The 13,124-nt window shown below is 42.3% G+C and overlaps 1 protein-coding gene across 1 annotated transcript in view; it reads right to left on the minus strand.

Annotated features, from left to right (window-relative positions):
- The window catches only part of si:dkey-71l1.1 (Porin3_Tom40 domain-containing protein), a 62,849-nt gene that overhangs the window by 21,545 nt on the left and 28,180 nt on the right, over window positions 1-13,124 (minus strand). Inside the window, exons 3-7 of the mRNA XM_031808942.1 lie at window positions 11,116-11,183; window positions 10,741-10,833; window positions 3,796-3,897; window positions 3,358-3,463; window positions 3,126-3,248 (exon numbers count right to left, since the gene is read on the minus strand). Coding sequence (XP_031664802.1) covers window positions 3,126-3,248; window positions 3,358-3,463; window positions 3,796-3,897; window positions 10,741-10,833; window positions 11,116-11,183 — 492 coding nt within the window. The remainder of the gene's footprint in view (window positions 1-3,125; window positions 3,249-3,357; window positions 3,464-3,795; window positions 3,898-10,740; window positions 10,834-11,115; window positions 11,184-13,124) is intronic.

Below are 13,124 nucleotides of genomic sequence, written 5' to 3' on the forward strand. Positions count from 1 at the left end.
TGGTATAAGCAGTGGTGGTGGTATAAAGCAGTGGTGTGTGGATATAAAGCAGTGTGTGTGGTATAAAGCAGTGTGTGGTATAAAGCAGTGTGTGTGGTATAAAAGCAGTGTGTGTGGTATAAAGCAGTGTGTGTGGTATAAAGCAGTGGTGTGTGGTATAAAGCAGTGTGTGTGGTATAAAGCAGTGTGTGTGGTATAAAGCAGTGTGTGTGGTATAAAGCAGTGTGTGGTATAAAGCAGTGTGTGTGGTATAAAGCAGTGTGTGTGGTATAAAGCAGTGTGTGGTATTAAGCAGTGTGTGTGGTATAAAGCAGTGTTGTGTATAAAGCAGTGTGTGGTATAAAGGCAGTGTGTGGTATAAAGCAGTGTGTGTGGTATAAGGGTAAAGCAGTGTGTGTGGTATAAAGCAGTGTGTGTGGTATAAAGCAGTGTGTGTAGTATAAAGCAGTGTGTGGTGTATAAAGCAGTTGTGTGTGGTATAAAGCAGTGTGTGTAGTATAAAGCAGTGTGTGTGGTATAAAGCAGTGTGTGTGGTATAAAGCAGTGTGTTGTGGTATAAAGCAGTGTGTGTGGTATAAAGCAGTGTGTGTAGTATAAAGCAGTGTGTGTGGTATAAGCAGTGTGTGGTATAAAAGCAGTGTGTGTGGTATAAAGCAGTGTGTGTGGTATAAAGCAGTGTGTGTGGTATAAAGCAGTTGGTGTGGTATAAAGCAGTGTGTGTGGTATAAAGCAGTGTGTGGTATAAAGCAGTGTGTGGTATAAAGCAGTGTGTGTGGTATAAAGCAGTGTGTGTGGTATAAAGCAGTGTGTGTGGTATAAAGCAGTGTGTGTGGTATAAAGCAGTGTGTGGTATAAAGCAGTGTGTGTGGTATAAAGCAGTGTGTGTGGTATAAAGCAGTGTGTGTGGTATAAAGCAGTGTGTGTGGTATAAAGCAGTGTGTGGTATAAAGCAGTGTGTGTGGTATAAAGCAGTGTGTGTGGTATAAAGCAGTGTGTGTAGTATAAAGCAGTGTGTGTGGTATAAAGCAGTGTGTGTGGTATAAAGCAGTGTGTGTGGTATAAAGCAGTGTGTGTGGTATAAAGCAGTGTGTGTGGTATAAAGCAGTGTGTGTGGTATAAAGCAGTGTGTGTGGTATAAAGCAGTGTGTGGTATAAAGCAGTGTGTGTGGTATAAAGCAGTGTGTGTGGTATAAAGCAGTGTGTGTGGTATAAAGCAGTGTGTGTGGTATAAAGCAGTGTGTGTGGTATAAAGCAGTGTGTGTGGTATAAAGCAGTGTGTGTGGTATAAAGCAGTGTGTGTGGTATAAAGCAGTGTGTGGTATAAAGCAGTGTGTGTGGTATAAAGCAGTGTGTGTGGTATAAAGCAGTGTGTGGTATAAAGCAGTGTGTGTGGTATAAAGCAGTGTGTGTGGTATAAAGCAGTGTGTGGTATAAAGCAGTGTGTGGTATAAAGCAGTGTGTGTGGTATAAAGCAGTGTGTGTGGTATAAAGCAGTGTGTGTGGTATAAAGCAGTGTGTGTAGTATAAAGCAGTGTGTGTGGTATAAAGCAGTGTGTGTGGTATAAAGCAGTGTGTGTAGTATAAAGCAGTGTGTGTGGTATAAAGCAGTGTGTGTGGTATAAAGCAGTGTGTGTGGTATAAAGCAGTGTGTGTGGTATAAAGCAGTGTGTGTAGTATAAAGCAGTGTGTGTGGTATAAAGCAGTGTGTGGTATAAAGCAGTGTGTGTGGTATAAAGCAGTGTGTGTGGTATAAAGCAGTGTGTGTGGTATAAAGCAGTGTGTGTGGTATAAAGCAGTGTGTGTGGTATAAAGCAGTGTGTGGTATAAAGCAGTGTGTGGTATAAAGCAGTGTGTGGTATAAAGCAGTGTGTGGTATAAAGCAGTGTGTGTGGTATAAAGCAGTGTGTGTGGTATAAAGCAGTGTGTGTGGTATAAAGCAGTGTGTGTGGTATAAAGCAGTGTGTGTGGTATAAAGCAGTGTGTGTGGTTATAAAGCAGTGTGTGTGGTATAAAAGCAGTGTGTGTGGTATAAAGCAGTGTGTGTGGTATAAAGCAGTGTGTGTGGTATAAAGCAGTGTGTGTGGTATAAAGCAGTGTGTGTGTGATAAAGCAGTGTTGTGGTATAAAGCAGTGTGTGTGGTATAAAGCAGTGTGTGTGGTAATAAAGCAGTGTGTGTGGTATAAAGCAGTGTGGTGTGGTATAAAGCAGTGTGTGTGGTATAAAGCAGTGCTGTGTGGTATAAAGCAGTGTGTGTGGTATAAAGCAGTGTGTTGTGGTATAAAGCAGTGTGTTGTGGTATAAAGCAGTGTGTGTGGTTAAAGCAGTGTGTGTGGTATAAAGCAGTGTGTGTGGTATAAAGCAGTGTGTGTGGTATAAAGCAGTGTGTGTGGTATAAAGCAGTGTGTGTGGTATAAAGCAGTGTGTGTGGTATAAAGCAGTGTGTGTGGTATAAAGCAGTGTGTTGTGGTATAAAGCAGTGTGTGTGGTATAAAGCAGTGGTGTGGTAGGTATAAAGCAGTGTGTGTGGTATAAAGCAGTGTGTGGGTATAAAGCAGTGTGTGTGGTATATGGCCAATATACCACGGCTAAGGGCTGTTCTTAGGCAACGCGGGGTGCCTGGACACAGCCCTTAGCTGTGGTTTATTGGCAATATACAACAAACCCCCGAGGTGACTTATTGCTATTATAAACTGGTTACCAACGTCATAAATGTTTTTGTCATACCCGTGGTATGCGGTCTAATACACCAAGGCTGTCAGCCAATCAGCATTCAGGGCTCGAACCACCCAGTTATATAACGTGCCTATATATCATATAATGTGTATCTATATATATAAATATATATATTTTTTTTTAACCTTTATTTAACTAGGCAAGTCAGTTAAGAACAAATTCTTATTTTCAATGACGGCCTAGGAACAGTGGGTTAACTGCCTGTTCAGGGGCAGAACGACAGATTTGTACCTAGTCAGCTCGGGGATTCGAACTTGCAACCTTTCGGTTACTAGTCCAACGCTATAACCACTAGGCTACCCTGCCGCCCCTATATATTTTATAATGTGTGTCTATATATATATATATATATTATATAATGTGTATATATATATATATATATATATAATACCTGAGTACTGTCCAGCCAGGGTGAGAATCCCTCCCTCTTCATGTCTTCCTCTGTGGTAGACCAGCTCTCCTCCCAACACCAGCCCTGAACACACACTCTGGAGGAAGTGGGCAACCAGGATCACTACACACACACACACACACACACACATTATCATATATATTATGAGACACACATTTTCATATATATTATAATGAGACACACAAATTATCATAGAAATACACTCAGCTACCTGACTCCCGTAGGACATCAGGGTTCGCCATGGTAACAGCAGCTGTGAAGTCACTTCCTCTGTACTCCGTCTCAAACTGCCACGTCATGAACTGAGCCTGCTGGGTCTATATACACACACACACACACACACACACACACACACACACACACACACACACACACACACACACACACACACACACACACACTATGTAAAGTATTCCTGAGACTTTGTTAATTTGTTTTACATGTCACTAAGACGTCTTAGAGACTGGAGGACCTGGGTCTGACTGGCTGTGTAACCACGGGCAACTGTTCTTGGAGTTCTAGGAGTACGCATTGAAACAAGCCAGTCTAGCACTGGGGTTTATTCATTTTTTCAATTTATTTGATTTTATTTAATTAAGCAAATTTTTTATTTACAATGACGGCCTACTGGTAGATCTGAACCACCCACCTGAAACACAGCCTTGGCCCTGATTCGTTCGCTAAGATGCAGCAGCGAATGAGCATTCAGACTGCCGGAGGAGTCCATCTCACCGATCAGCACGGGGGAGTCCTGAAAATGGAAAGTTTGTGGTAATACTAACATTTCTTTCTTTGTTTTTCTAAGCTGTTTTGTACTGTAGGGATGTTGCTTTGCTGTGTCTAGTCTGTGTGTAATCCATCAGGTACCACGGTGGATCAAGTGGAATCACTTTAACGTGTTATCCTCAGGAGTGTACTCATCTGTTTCCCCAATAAATAAACCAATCAATCCCCACATCTTAATGAAGTATACTAGAGCCAAATAGAATAGCCTGCACATTGAATATGCTACTAATGACATTTATTGACAACACCATGTTAGCCTCTGAACCCCATGTTAGCCTCTGGTACTTCCCTCTGAACAACATGTTAGCCTCTGGTATTTCCCTCTGAACACCATGTTTGCCTCTGGTAGTTACCTCTGAACTCCATGTTAGCCTCTGGTACTTCCCTCTGAACACCATGCTAGCCTCTGGTAGTTACCTCTGAACACCATGTTAGCCTCTGGTAGTTACCTCTGAACTCCATGTTAGCCTCTGGTACTTCCCTCTGAACAACATGTTAACCTCTGAACTCCATGTTAGCTTCTGAACTCCATGTTAGCCTCTGAACTCCATGTTAGCCTCTGAACTCCATGTTAGCCTCTGGTAGTTACCTCTGAACACCATGTTAGCCTCTGGTAGTTACCTCTGAACACCATGTCAGCCTCTGGTAGTTACCTCTGAACACCATGTCAGCCTCTGGTCCTTCCCTCTGAACTCCATGTTAGCCTCTGGTAGTTATCTCTGAACACCATGTTAGCCTCTGAACACCATGTTAGCCTCTGAACTCCATGTTAGCCTCTGGTATTTCCCTCTGAACACGTATAAACAGGTCAACATTCACAAGGCCATAGGGCCAGACGGATTACCAGGACGTGTACTGCGAGCATGCGCTGACCAACTGGCAATTGTCTTCACTGACATTTTCAACCTCTCCCTGACCGAGTATGTAATACCAACATGTTTTAAGCATACCACCATAGTGCCTGTGCCCAAGAATACTAAGGTAACCTGCCTAAATGACTACAGACCCGCAGCACTCACGTTTGTAGCCATGAAGTGCTTTGAAAGGCTGGTCATGGCTCACATCAACTCCATTATCCCAGAAACCCTACACTGACTCTAATTTGCATACCACCCCAACAGATCCACAGATGATGCAATCTCTATTGCACTCCACACTGCCCTTTCCCACCTGGACAAAGGAACACCGATGTGAGAATGCTGTTCATTGACTACAGCTCAGCGTTCAACACCATAGTACCCTCAAAGCTCATCAATAAGCTAAGGACCCTGGAACTAAACACCTCCCTCTGCAACTGGATCCTGGACTTCCTGATGGGCCGCCCCCAGGTGGTATGGGTAGGTGTCCTCGTGCTCCTAGACCTTAGTGCTGCTTTTGATACCATCGATCACCACATTCTTTTGGAGAGATTGGAAACCCAAATTGGTCTACACGGACATGTTCTGGCCTGGTTTAGATCTTATCTGTCGGAAAGATATCAGTTTGTCTCTGTGAATGGTTTGTCCTCTGACAAATCAACTGTAAATTTCGGTGTTCCTCAAGGTTCTGTTTTAGGACCACTATTGTTTTCACTATATATTTTACCTCTTGGGGATGTTATTCGAAAACATAATGTAAACTTTCACTGCTATGCGGATGACACACAGCTGTACATTTCAATGAAACATGGTGAAGCCCCAAAATTGCCCTCGCTAGAAGCATGTGTTTCAGACATAAGGAAGTGGATGGCTGCAAACTTTCTACTATTAAACTCGGACAAAACAGAGATGCTTGTTCTAGGTCCCAAGAAACAAAGAGATCTTCTGTTGAATCTGACAATTAATCTTAATGGTTGTACAGTCGTCTCAAATAAAACTGTGAAGGACCTCGGCGTTACTCTGGACCCTGATTTCTCTTTTGAAGAACATATCAAGACCATTTCGAGGACAGCTTTTTTCCATCTACGTAACATTGCAAAAATCAGAAACTTTCTGTCCAAAAATGATGCTGAAAAATTAATCCATGCTTTTGTCACTTCTAGGTTAGACTACTGCAATGCTCTATTTTCCGGCTACCCGGATAAAGCACTAAATAAACTTCAGTTAGTGCTAAATACGGCTGCTAGAATCCTGACTAGAACCAAAACATTTGATCATATTACTCCAGTGCTAGCCTCTCTACACTGGCTTCCTCAAAGCAAGGGCTGATTTCAAGGTTTTACTGCTAACCTACAAAGCATTACATGGGCTTGCTCCTACCTATCTCTCTGATTTGGTCCTGCCGTACATACCTACACGTACGCTACGGTCACAAGACGCAGGCCTCCTAATTGTCCCTAGAATTTCTAAGCAAACAGCTGGAGGCAGGGCTTTCTCCTATAGAGCTCCATTTTTATGGAACGGTCTGCCTACCCATGTCAGAGACGCAAACTCGGTCTCAACCTTTAAGTCTTTACTGAAGACTCATCTCTTCAGTGGGTCATATGATTGAGTGTAGTCTGGCCCAGGAGTGGGAAGGTGAACGGAAAGGCTCTGGAGCAACGAACCGCCCTTGCTGTCTCTGCCTGGCCGGTTCCCCTCTTTCCACTGGGATTCTCTGCCTCTAACCCTATTACAGGGGCTGAGTCACTGGCTTGCTGGGGCTCTCTCATGCCGTCCCTGGAGGGGGTGCGTCACCTGAGTGGGTTGATTCACTGTTGTGGTCATCCTGTCTGGGTTGGCGCCCCCCCCTTGGGTTGTGCCGTGGCGGAGATCTTTGTGGGCTATACTCAGCCTTGTCACAGGATGGTAAAGTTGTGGTTGAAGATATCCCTCTAGTGGTGTGGGGGCTGTGCTTTGGCAAAGTGGGTGGGGTTATATCCTTCCTGTTTGGCCCTGTCCGGGGGTGTCCTCGGATGGGGCCACAGTGTCTCCTGACCCCTCCTGTCTCAGCCTCCAGTATTTATGCTGCAGTAGTTTATGTGTCGGGAGGCTGGGGTCAGTTTGTTATATCTGGAGTACTTCTCCTGTCCTATTCGGTGTCCTGTGTGAATCTAAGTGTGCGTTCTCTAATTCTCTCCTTCTCTCTTTCTTTCTCTCTCTCGGAGGACCTGAGCCCTAGGACCATGCCCCAGGACTACCTGACATGATGACTCCTTGCTGTCCCCAGTCCACCTGGCCATGCTGCTGTTCCAGTTTCAACTGACCTGAGCCCTAGGACCATGCCCCAGGACTACCTGACATGATGACTCATTGCTGTCCCCAGTCCACCTGGCCATGCTGCTGCTCCAGTTTCAACTTCCACCTGACTGTGCTTCTGCTCCAGTTTCAACTGTTCTGCCTTATTATTATTCGACCATGCTGGTCATTTATGAACATTTGAACATCTTGGCCTGTTCTGTTATAATCTCCACCCGGCACAGCCAGAAGAGGACTGGCCACCCCACATAGCCTGGTTCCTCTCTAGGTTTCTTCCTAGGTTTTGGCCTTTCTAGGGAGTTTTTCCTAGCCACCGTGCTTCTACACCTGCATTGCTTGCTGTTTGGGGTTTTAGGCTGGGTTTCTGTACAGCACTTTGAGATATCAGCTGATGTACGAAGGGCTATATAAATAAATTTGATTTGATTTGAACAACACATCCGCCACGCTGATCGTTATAAGGAGTGGACCAAGATGCAGCGTGGTATGTTTCCATCCTCTTTGTTTTTGGAAGAGAAACTCAAAGACAAAAACAATAATGCGTAAAACGAAACGTGAAGCTCAAAAGCAGGCAAGACAAGATCCCACAAAACACAAAGGGGAAATGGCTGCCAAAATATGATCCCCAATGATAAATAGCTGCCTCTGATTGGGACCCATACCAGACCAACATAGAAATATAAATCACCTAGATGACCCACCCTAGTCACACCCCGACCTAACCAACATAGAGAATAAAAAGCTCTCTATGATCAGGGCGTGACAGTCCCCTCCTGTACTCCCTGTTCACTCATGACTGCACGGCCAGGCACGACTCCAACACCATCATTAAGTTTGCCGATGACAAAACAGTGGTAGGCCGGATCCCCGACAACGACGAGACAGCATATAGGGAGGAGGTCAGAGACCTGGCCATGTGGTGCCAGGACAACAACCTCTCCCTCAACATGACCAAGACAAAGAAGATGATTGTGGACTACAGGAAAAAGAGGGCCGAGCACGCCCCCATTCTCATCGACAGAGCTGCAGTGGAGCAGGTTGAGAGCTTCAAGTTCAAACAAACTAACATGGTCCAAGCACAGTAAGACAGTCATTAAGAGGGCACGACAAAAGCTATTCCCCCTCAGGAGACTGAAAAGATTTGGCATGGGTCCTCAGATCCTCAAAAGGTTCTACAGCTGCACCATCGAGGGCATCCTGACTGGTTACATCATTGCCTGGTATGGCAACTGCTCGGCCTCCGACCACAAGGCACTACAGAGGGTAGTGCGTACGGCTCAGTACATCACTGGGACCAAGCTTCCTGCCATCCAGGACCTCTATACCAGGCGGTGTCAGAGGAACGCCCTAAAAATTGTCATAGACTCCAGCCACCCTAGTCATAGGCTGTTTTCTCTGCTACCGCATGGCAAGCCGTACCGGAGCGCCTAGGTCAAAGAGGCTTCTAAACAGCTTCTACCCCCAAGCCATAAGACTCCTTAACACCTAATCAAATGACTACCCAGACTATTTGCATTGCCCCTCCCCCCCTATTTTACACTGCTGCTATTCTCTGTTGTTATCTATGAATAGTCACTTTAATAACTATACCTAAATGTACACACTACCTCAACTAACCGGTGCCCCCACACATTGACTCTGTACCGGTACCCCCTGTAACTAGTCTCGCTATTGTTATTTTAATGATGCTCTTTAATTACTTGTTACTTTGATTTCTTATTCTATTTGTTTTTAACTGCATTGTTGTTTAGGGGCTCGTAAGTCAGAGTTTCACTGTAAAGTTTACACCGGTTTTATTCAGCGCATTTGACTAATACAATTTGATTGACCCAAAACAACAACAACATTGTCACTCCCAATATTTTCGGAGCTCACTATATTTCCTAAAATCTGTCAATGTTAAATATTGTATTAAGTAGGGGAACATTAAACATTGTGAAACAAGAAATAACTAGCAGTTCTATTAAGCTCCAGCAGCTAGAATTGATCGGTCCACAAGCAGTATAGTAGTAGTAGTATAGTAGTAGTAGTAATAGTATCTTAGCAGCAGTAATAGTATATCAGTAGTAGTAATAGTATAGTAGCAATAGTATAGTAGTAGTAGTAATAGTGTAGTAGTAGTAGTAATAGTATAGTAGTAGTAGTAATATCACAGTAGTAATAGTATAGTAGTAGCATAGTAGTATGGTGGTAATAGTATAGTAGCAGAAGTGGTAATAGTATAGTATAATTAGTAATACTATAGTAGTACGGTAGTAGTAGTATAGTAGTATGGTAGTAATAGTATAGTAGTAGTAGTAATAGTACAGTAGTATAGTGGCAGTTGTAGTAGTAGTGATAGTATAGTAATATGGTAGTAGTAGTATGGTGGTAGCAGTATGGTGGTGTAGTAGTGATGGTATAGTAGTCGTAGTAGTATGGTAGTAATAGTATAGTAGTAGTAGTAATAGTATCAGTAGTAGTAGTAGTAATAGCTCCAGCAGCTATAATTGATCCGTCCACAGTTCAACTGTGGGAACATGGTGGTCCTCAACACCAGACAACACAACGAGCTGGCCACTACTAGAAGAGATTACCTCTACAATTAAAGCTGGTAAATGAATCATTAGCAGTCCTCACTGCTAAAGTGGATACATATTGAACTAAAGTGGAAAGTCTGGAGAAGACAGCCAATGGGACAGAGGTGCGACTCCATGACCTGGAAACAGTACTAAGTTGGAAGGGATGATCAACCTCCTAAAAGAGAATGGAAGGGATGGTCAACCTACTAAAAGAGGAATAGAAGAGATGATCAACCTCCTAAAAGAGGAATGGAAGGGATGATCAACCTCCTAAAAGAGGAATGGAAGGGATGATCAACCTCCTAAAAGAGGAATGGAAGGGATGATCAACCTCCTAAAAGAGGAATGGAAGGGATGATCAACCTCCTAAAAGAGGAATGGAAGGGATGATCAACCTCCTAAAAGAGGAATGGAAGGGATGATCAACCTCCTAAAAGAGGAATGGAAGGGATGATCAACCTCCTAAAAGAGGAATGGAAGGAATGATCAACCTCCTAAAAGAGGAATGGAAGAGATGATCAACCTCCTAAAAGAGAAATGGAATCACTGGATAATTAGTCGCTTAAATTCAATAGGTAGACAGGTAAATTCAATAGGTAGACAGGTAGACAAGTAGGTAGACAGGTTGGTAGACAGGTAGACAAGTAGGTAGACAGGTAGACAAGTAAATAGGTAATTCAGAAGACAGGTAGACAAGTAGGTAGACAGGTAGGTAGACAGGTAGGTGGACAGGTTGGTAGACCGGTAGACAAGTAGGTAGACAGGTAGGTAGACAGGTAGGTAGACAGGTGGTAGACAAGTAGGTAGACAGGTAGGTAGACAGGTAGACAAGTAGGTAGACAGGTAGGTAGACAGGTAGGTAGACAGGTAGACAAGTAGGTAGACAGGTAGGTAGACAGGTAGGTAGACAGGTAGACAAGTAGATAGGTAGTTCAGAGGACAGGCAGACAGGTAGACAGGTAGTTAGACAGGTAGGTAGACAGGTAGACAAGTAAATAGGTAGTTCAGAGGACAGGCAGACAGGTAGACATGTAGGTAGACAGGTAGGTAGACAGGTAGACAGGGAGGTAGACAGGTAGTTAGGTGACTAACCGTATCTTTGCCGTGACTGTCAGACTGACGGTGCTCCACATGGAAGCGGTACTGAGACGGACTCACTGCACTGAGGTGGAAGGTATGACTGGCCTGGCACAGACAGACAAACACACACACACATGCACACACACAGACACACGCACACACACACACACAGACACATGCACACACACACGCACACACATGCACGCACACAGACACACACACGCACGCACACAGACACACACACACACACACAGACACACGCACACACAGACACACATACACACGCACACACAGACACACATACACACGCACAGACGATCCAATTAATTACACAGAAGTGTGTGTTTGTGTTGTATTCAATCCCATGTATTATTATGTACTACTAACTTTGAAGAAGCTGCTAAGGGTTTTGTTGACCATCATCTTTACTCCTTCAATCTGCTGTGGGAACACATCTAGAAAGAGACAGAGATTAGGACACATGGTCCCTGCAGCATGGTGTTAGTAGTAGTAGTAGTATTAACAGTAGTTATGGTATAGTAGTAGTAGTAGTAGTAGTAGTAGTAGTATAGTAGTAGTAGTAGTATAGTAGTAGTAGTAGTAGTATAGTAGTGTAGTAGTAGTAGTAGTAGTAGTAGTAGTAGTAGTAGTAGTAGTATAGTAGTAGTAGTAGTATAGTAGTAGTGGTAGTAGTAGTATAGTAGTGGTAGTAGTAGTAGTAGTAGTAGTAGTAGTAGTAGTATAGTAGTAGTAGTATAGTAGTAGTAGTATAGTAGTAGTAGTAGTAGTAGTAGTAGTATAGTAGTAGTAGTATAGTAGTGGTAGTAGTTGTATAGTAGTAGTAGTAGTAGTAGTAGTAGTATAGTAGTAGTAAGAGTAGTATAGTAGTAGTAGTAGTGGTAGTAGCTGTATAGTAGTAGTAGTAGTAGTATAGTAGTAGTAGTAGTAGTAGTATAGTAGTAGTAGTAGTATTAACAGTAGTTATGGTATAGTAGTAGTAGTAGTAGTAGTAGTATAGTAGTAGTAGTAGTATAGTAGTAGTGGTAGTAGCTGTATAGTAGTAGTAGTAGTATTAACAGTAGTTATGGTATAGTAGTAGTAGTAGTAGTAGTAGTATAGTAGTAGTTGTATAGTAGTAGTATAGTAGTAGTAGTATAGTAGTAGTATAGTAGTGGTAGTAGTAGTATAGTAGTGGTAGTAGTAGTATAGTAGTGGTAGTAGTAGTATAGTAGTGGTAGTAGTAGTATAGTAGTGGTAGTAGTATAGTAGTAGTATAGTAGTAGTTGTATAGTAGTAGTATAGTAGTAGTAGTATAGTAGTAGTATAGTAGTGGTAGTAGTAGTATAGTAGTGGTTGTAGTATAGTAGTAGTAGTAGTAGTAGTAGTATAGTAGTAGTATAGTAGTGGTAGTAGTAGTATAGTAGTGGTAGTAGTAGTATAGTAGTGGTAGTAGTATAGTAGTAGTATAGTAGTAGTAGTATAGTAGTAGTAGTATAGTAGTGGTAGTAGGTATAGTAGTGGTAGTAGTAGTATAGTAGTGGTAGTAGTAGTATAGTAGTGGTAGTAGTAGTATAGTAGTGGTAGTAGTAGTATAGTAGTGTAGTAGTAGTTAGTAGTATAGTAGTAGTATAGTAGTAGTTATAGTAGTAGTAGTAGTATAGTAGTAGTATAGTAGTGGTAGTAGTAGTATAGTAGTGGTTGTAGTATAGTAGTAGTAGTAGTAGTAGTAGTATAGTAGTAGTATAGTAGTGGTAGTAGTAGTATAGTAGTAGTAGTATAGTAGTGGTAGTAGTAGTAGTAGTGGTAGTAGTAGTATAGTAGTAGTAGTATAGTAGTAGTAGTAGTAGTATAGTAGTAGTAGTAGTAGTAGTAGTAGTAGTATAGTAGTAGTAGTATAGTAGTAGTAGTATAGTAGTAGTAGTATAGTAGTAGTAGTATAGTAGTAGTAGTAGTAGTATAGTAGTAGTAGTATAGTAGTAGTAGTAGTAGTATAGTAGTAGTAGTATAGTAGTAGTTGTATAGTAGTAGTATAGTAGTAGTAGTATAGTAGTAGTAGTAGTAGTATAGTAGTAGTAGTATAGTAGTAGTAGTAGGTAGTATATGGTAGTATAGTCAGTGAGTGAGTAGTAGTGATAGTAGTGGTAGTAGCTAAGATCAGTAGTATAGTAGTAGTTGTATAGTAGTAGTATAGTAGTAGTAGTATAGTCGTAGTATAGTCGTTGTAGTAGTAGATATAGTAGTGGTTGTCGTATAGGGTATAGTAGTAGTAGTAGTAGTATAGATGTCAGTATAGTAGTGGTATAGGTAGTATCGTAGTAGTCGTATAGTAGTGGTCAGAGTAGTAGTAGTGGTAGTAGTAGTATAAGTAGTAGTAGTATAGTAGTAGTCGTAGTGAG

The sequence above is a fragment of the Oncorhynchus kisutch genome, linkage group LG29 (assembly GCF_002021735.2).
Source record: "Oncorhynchus kisutch isolate 150728-3 linkage group LG29, Okis_V2, whole genome shotgun sequence".
NCBI classification, from domain to species: Eukaryota; Metazoa; Chordata; class Actinopteri; order Salmoniformes; family Salmonidae; genus Oncorhynchus; species Oncorhynchus kisutch.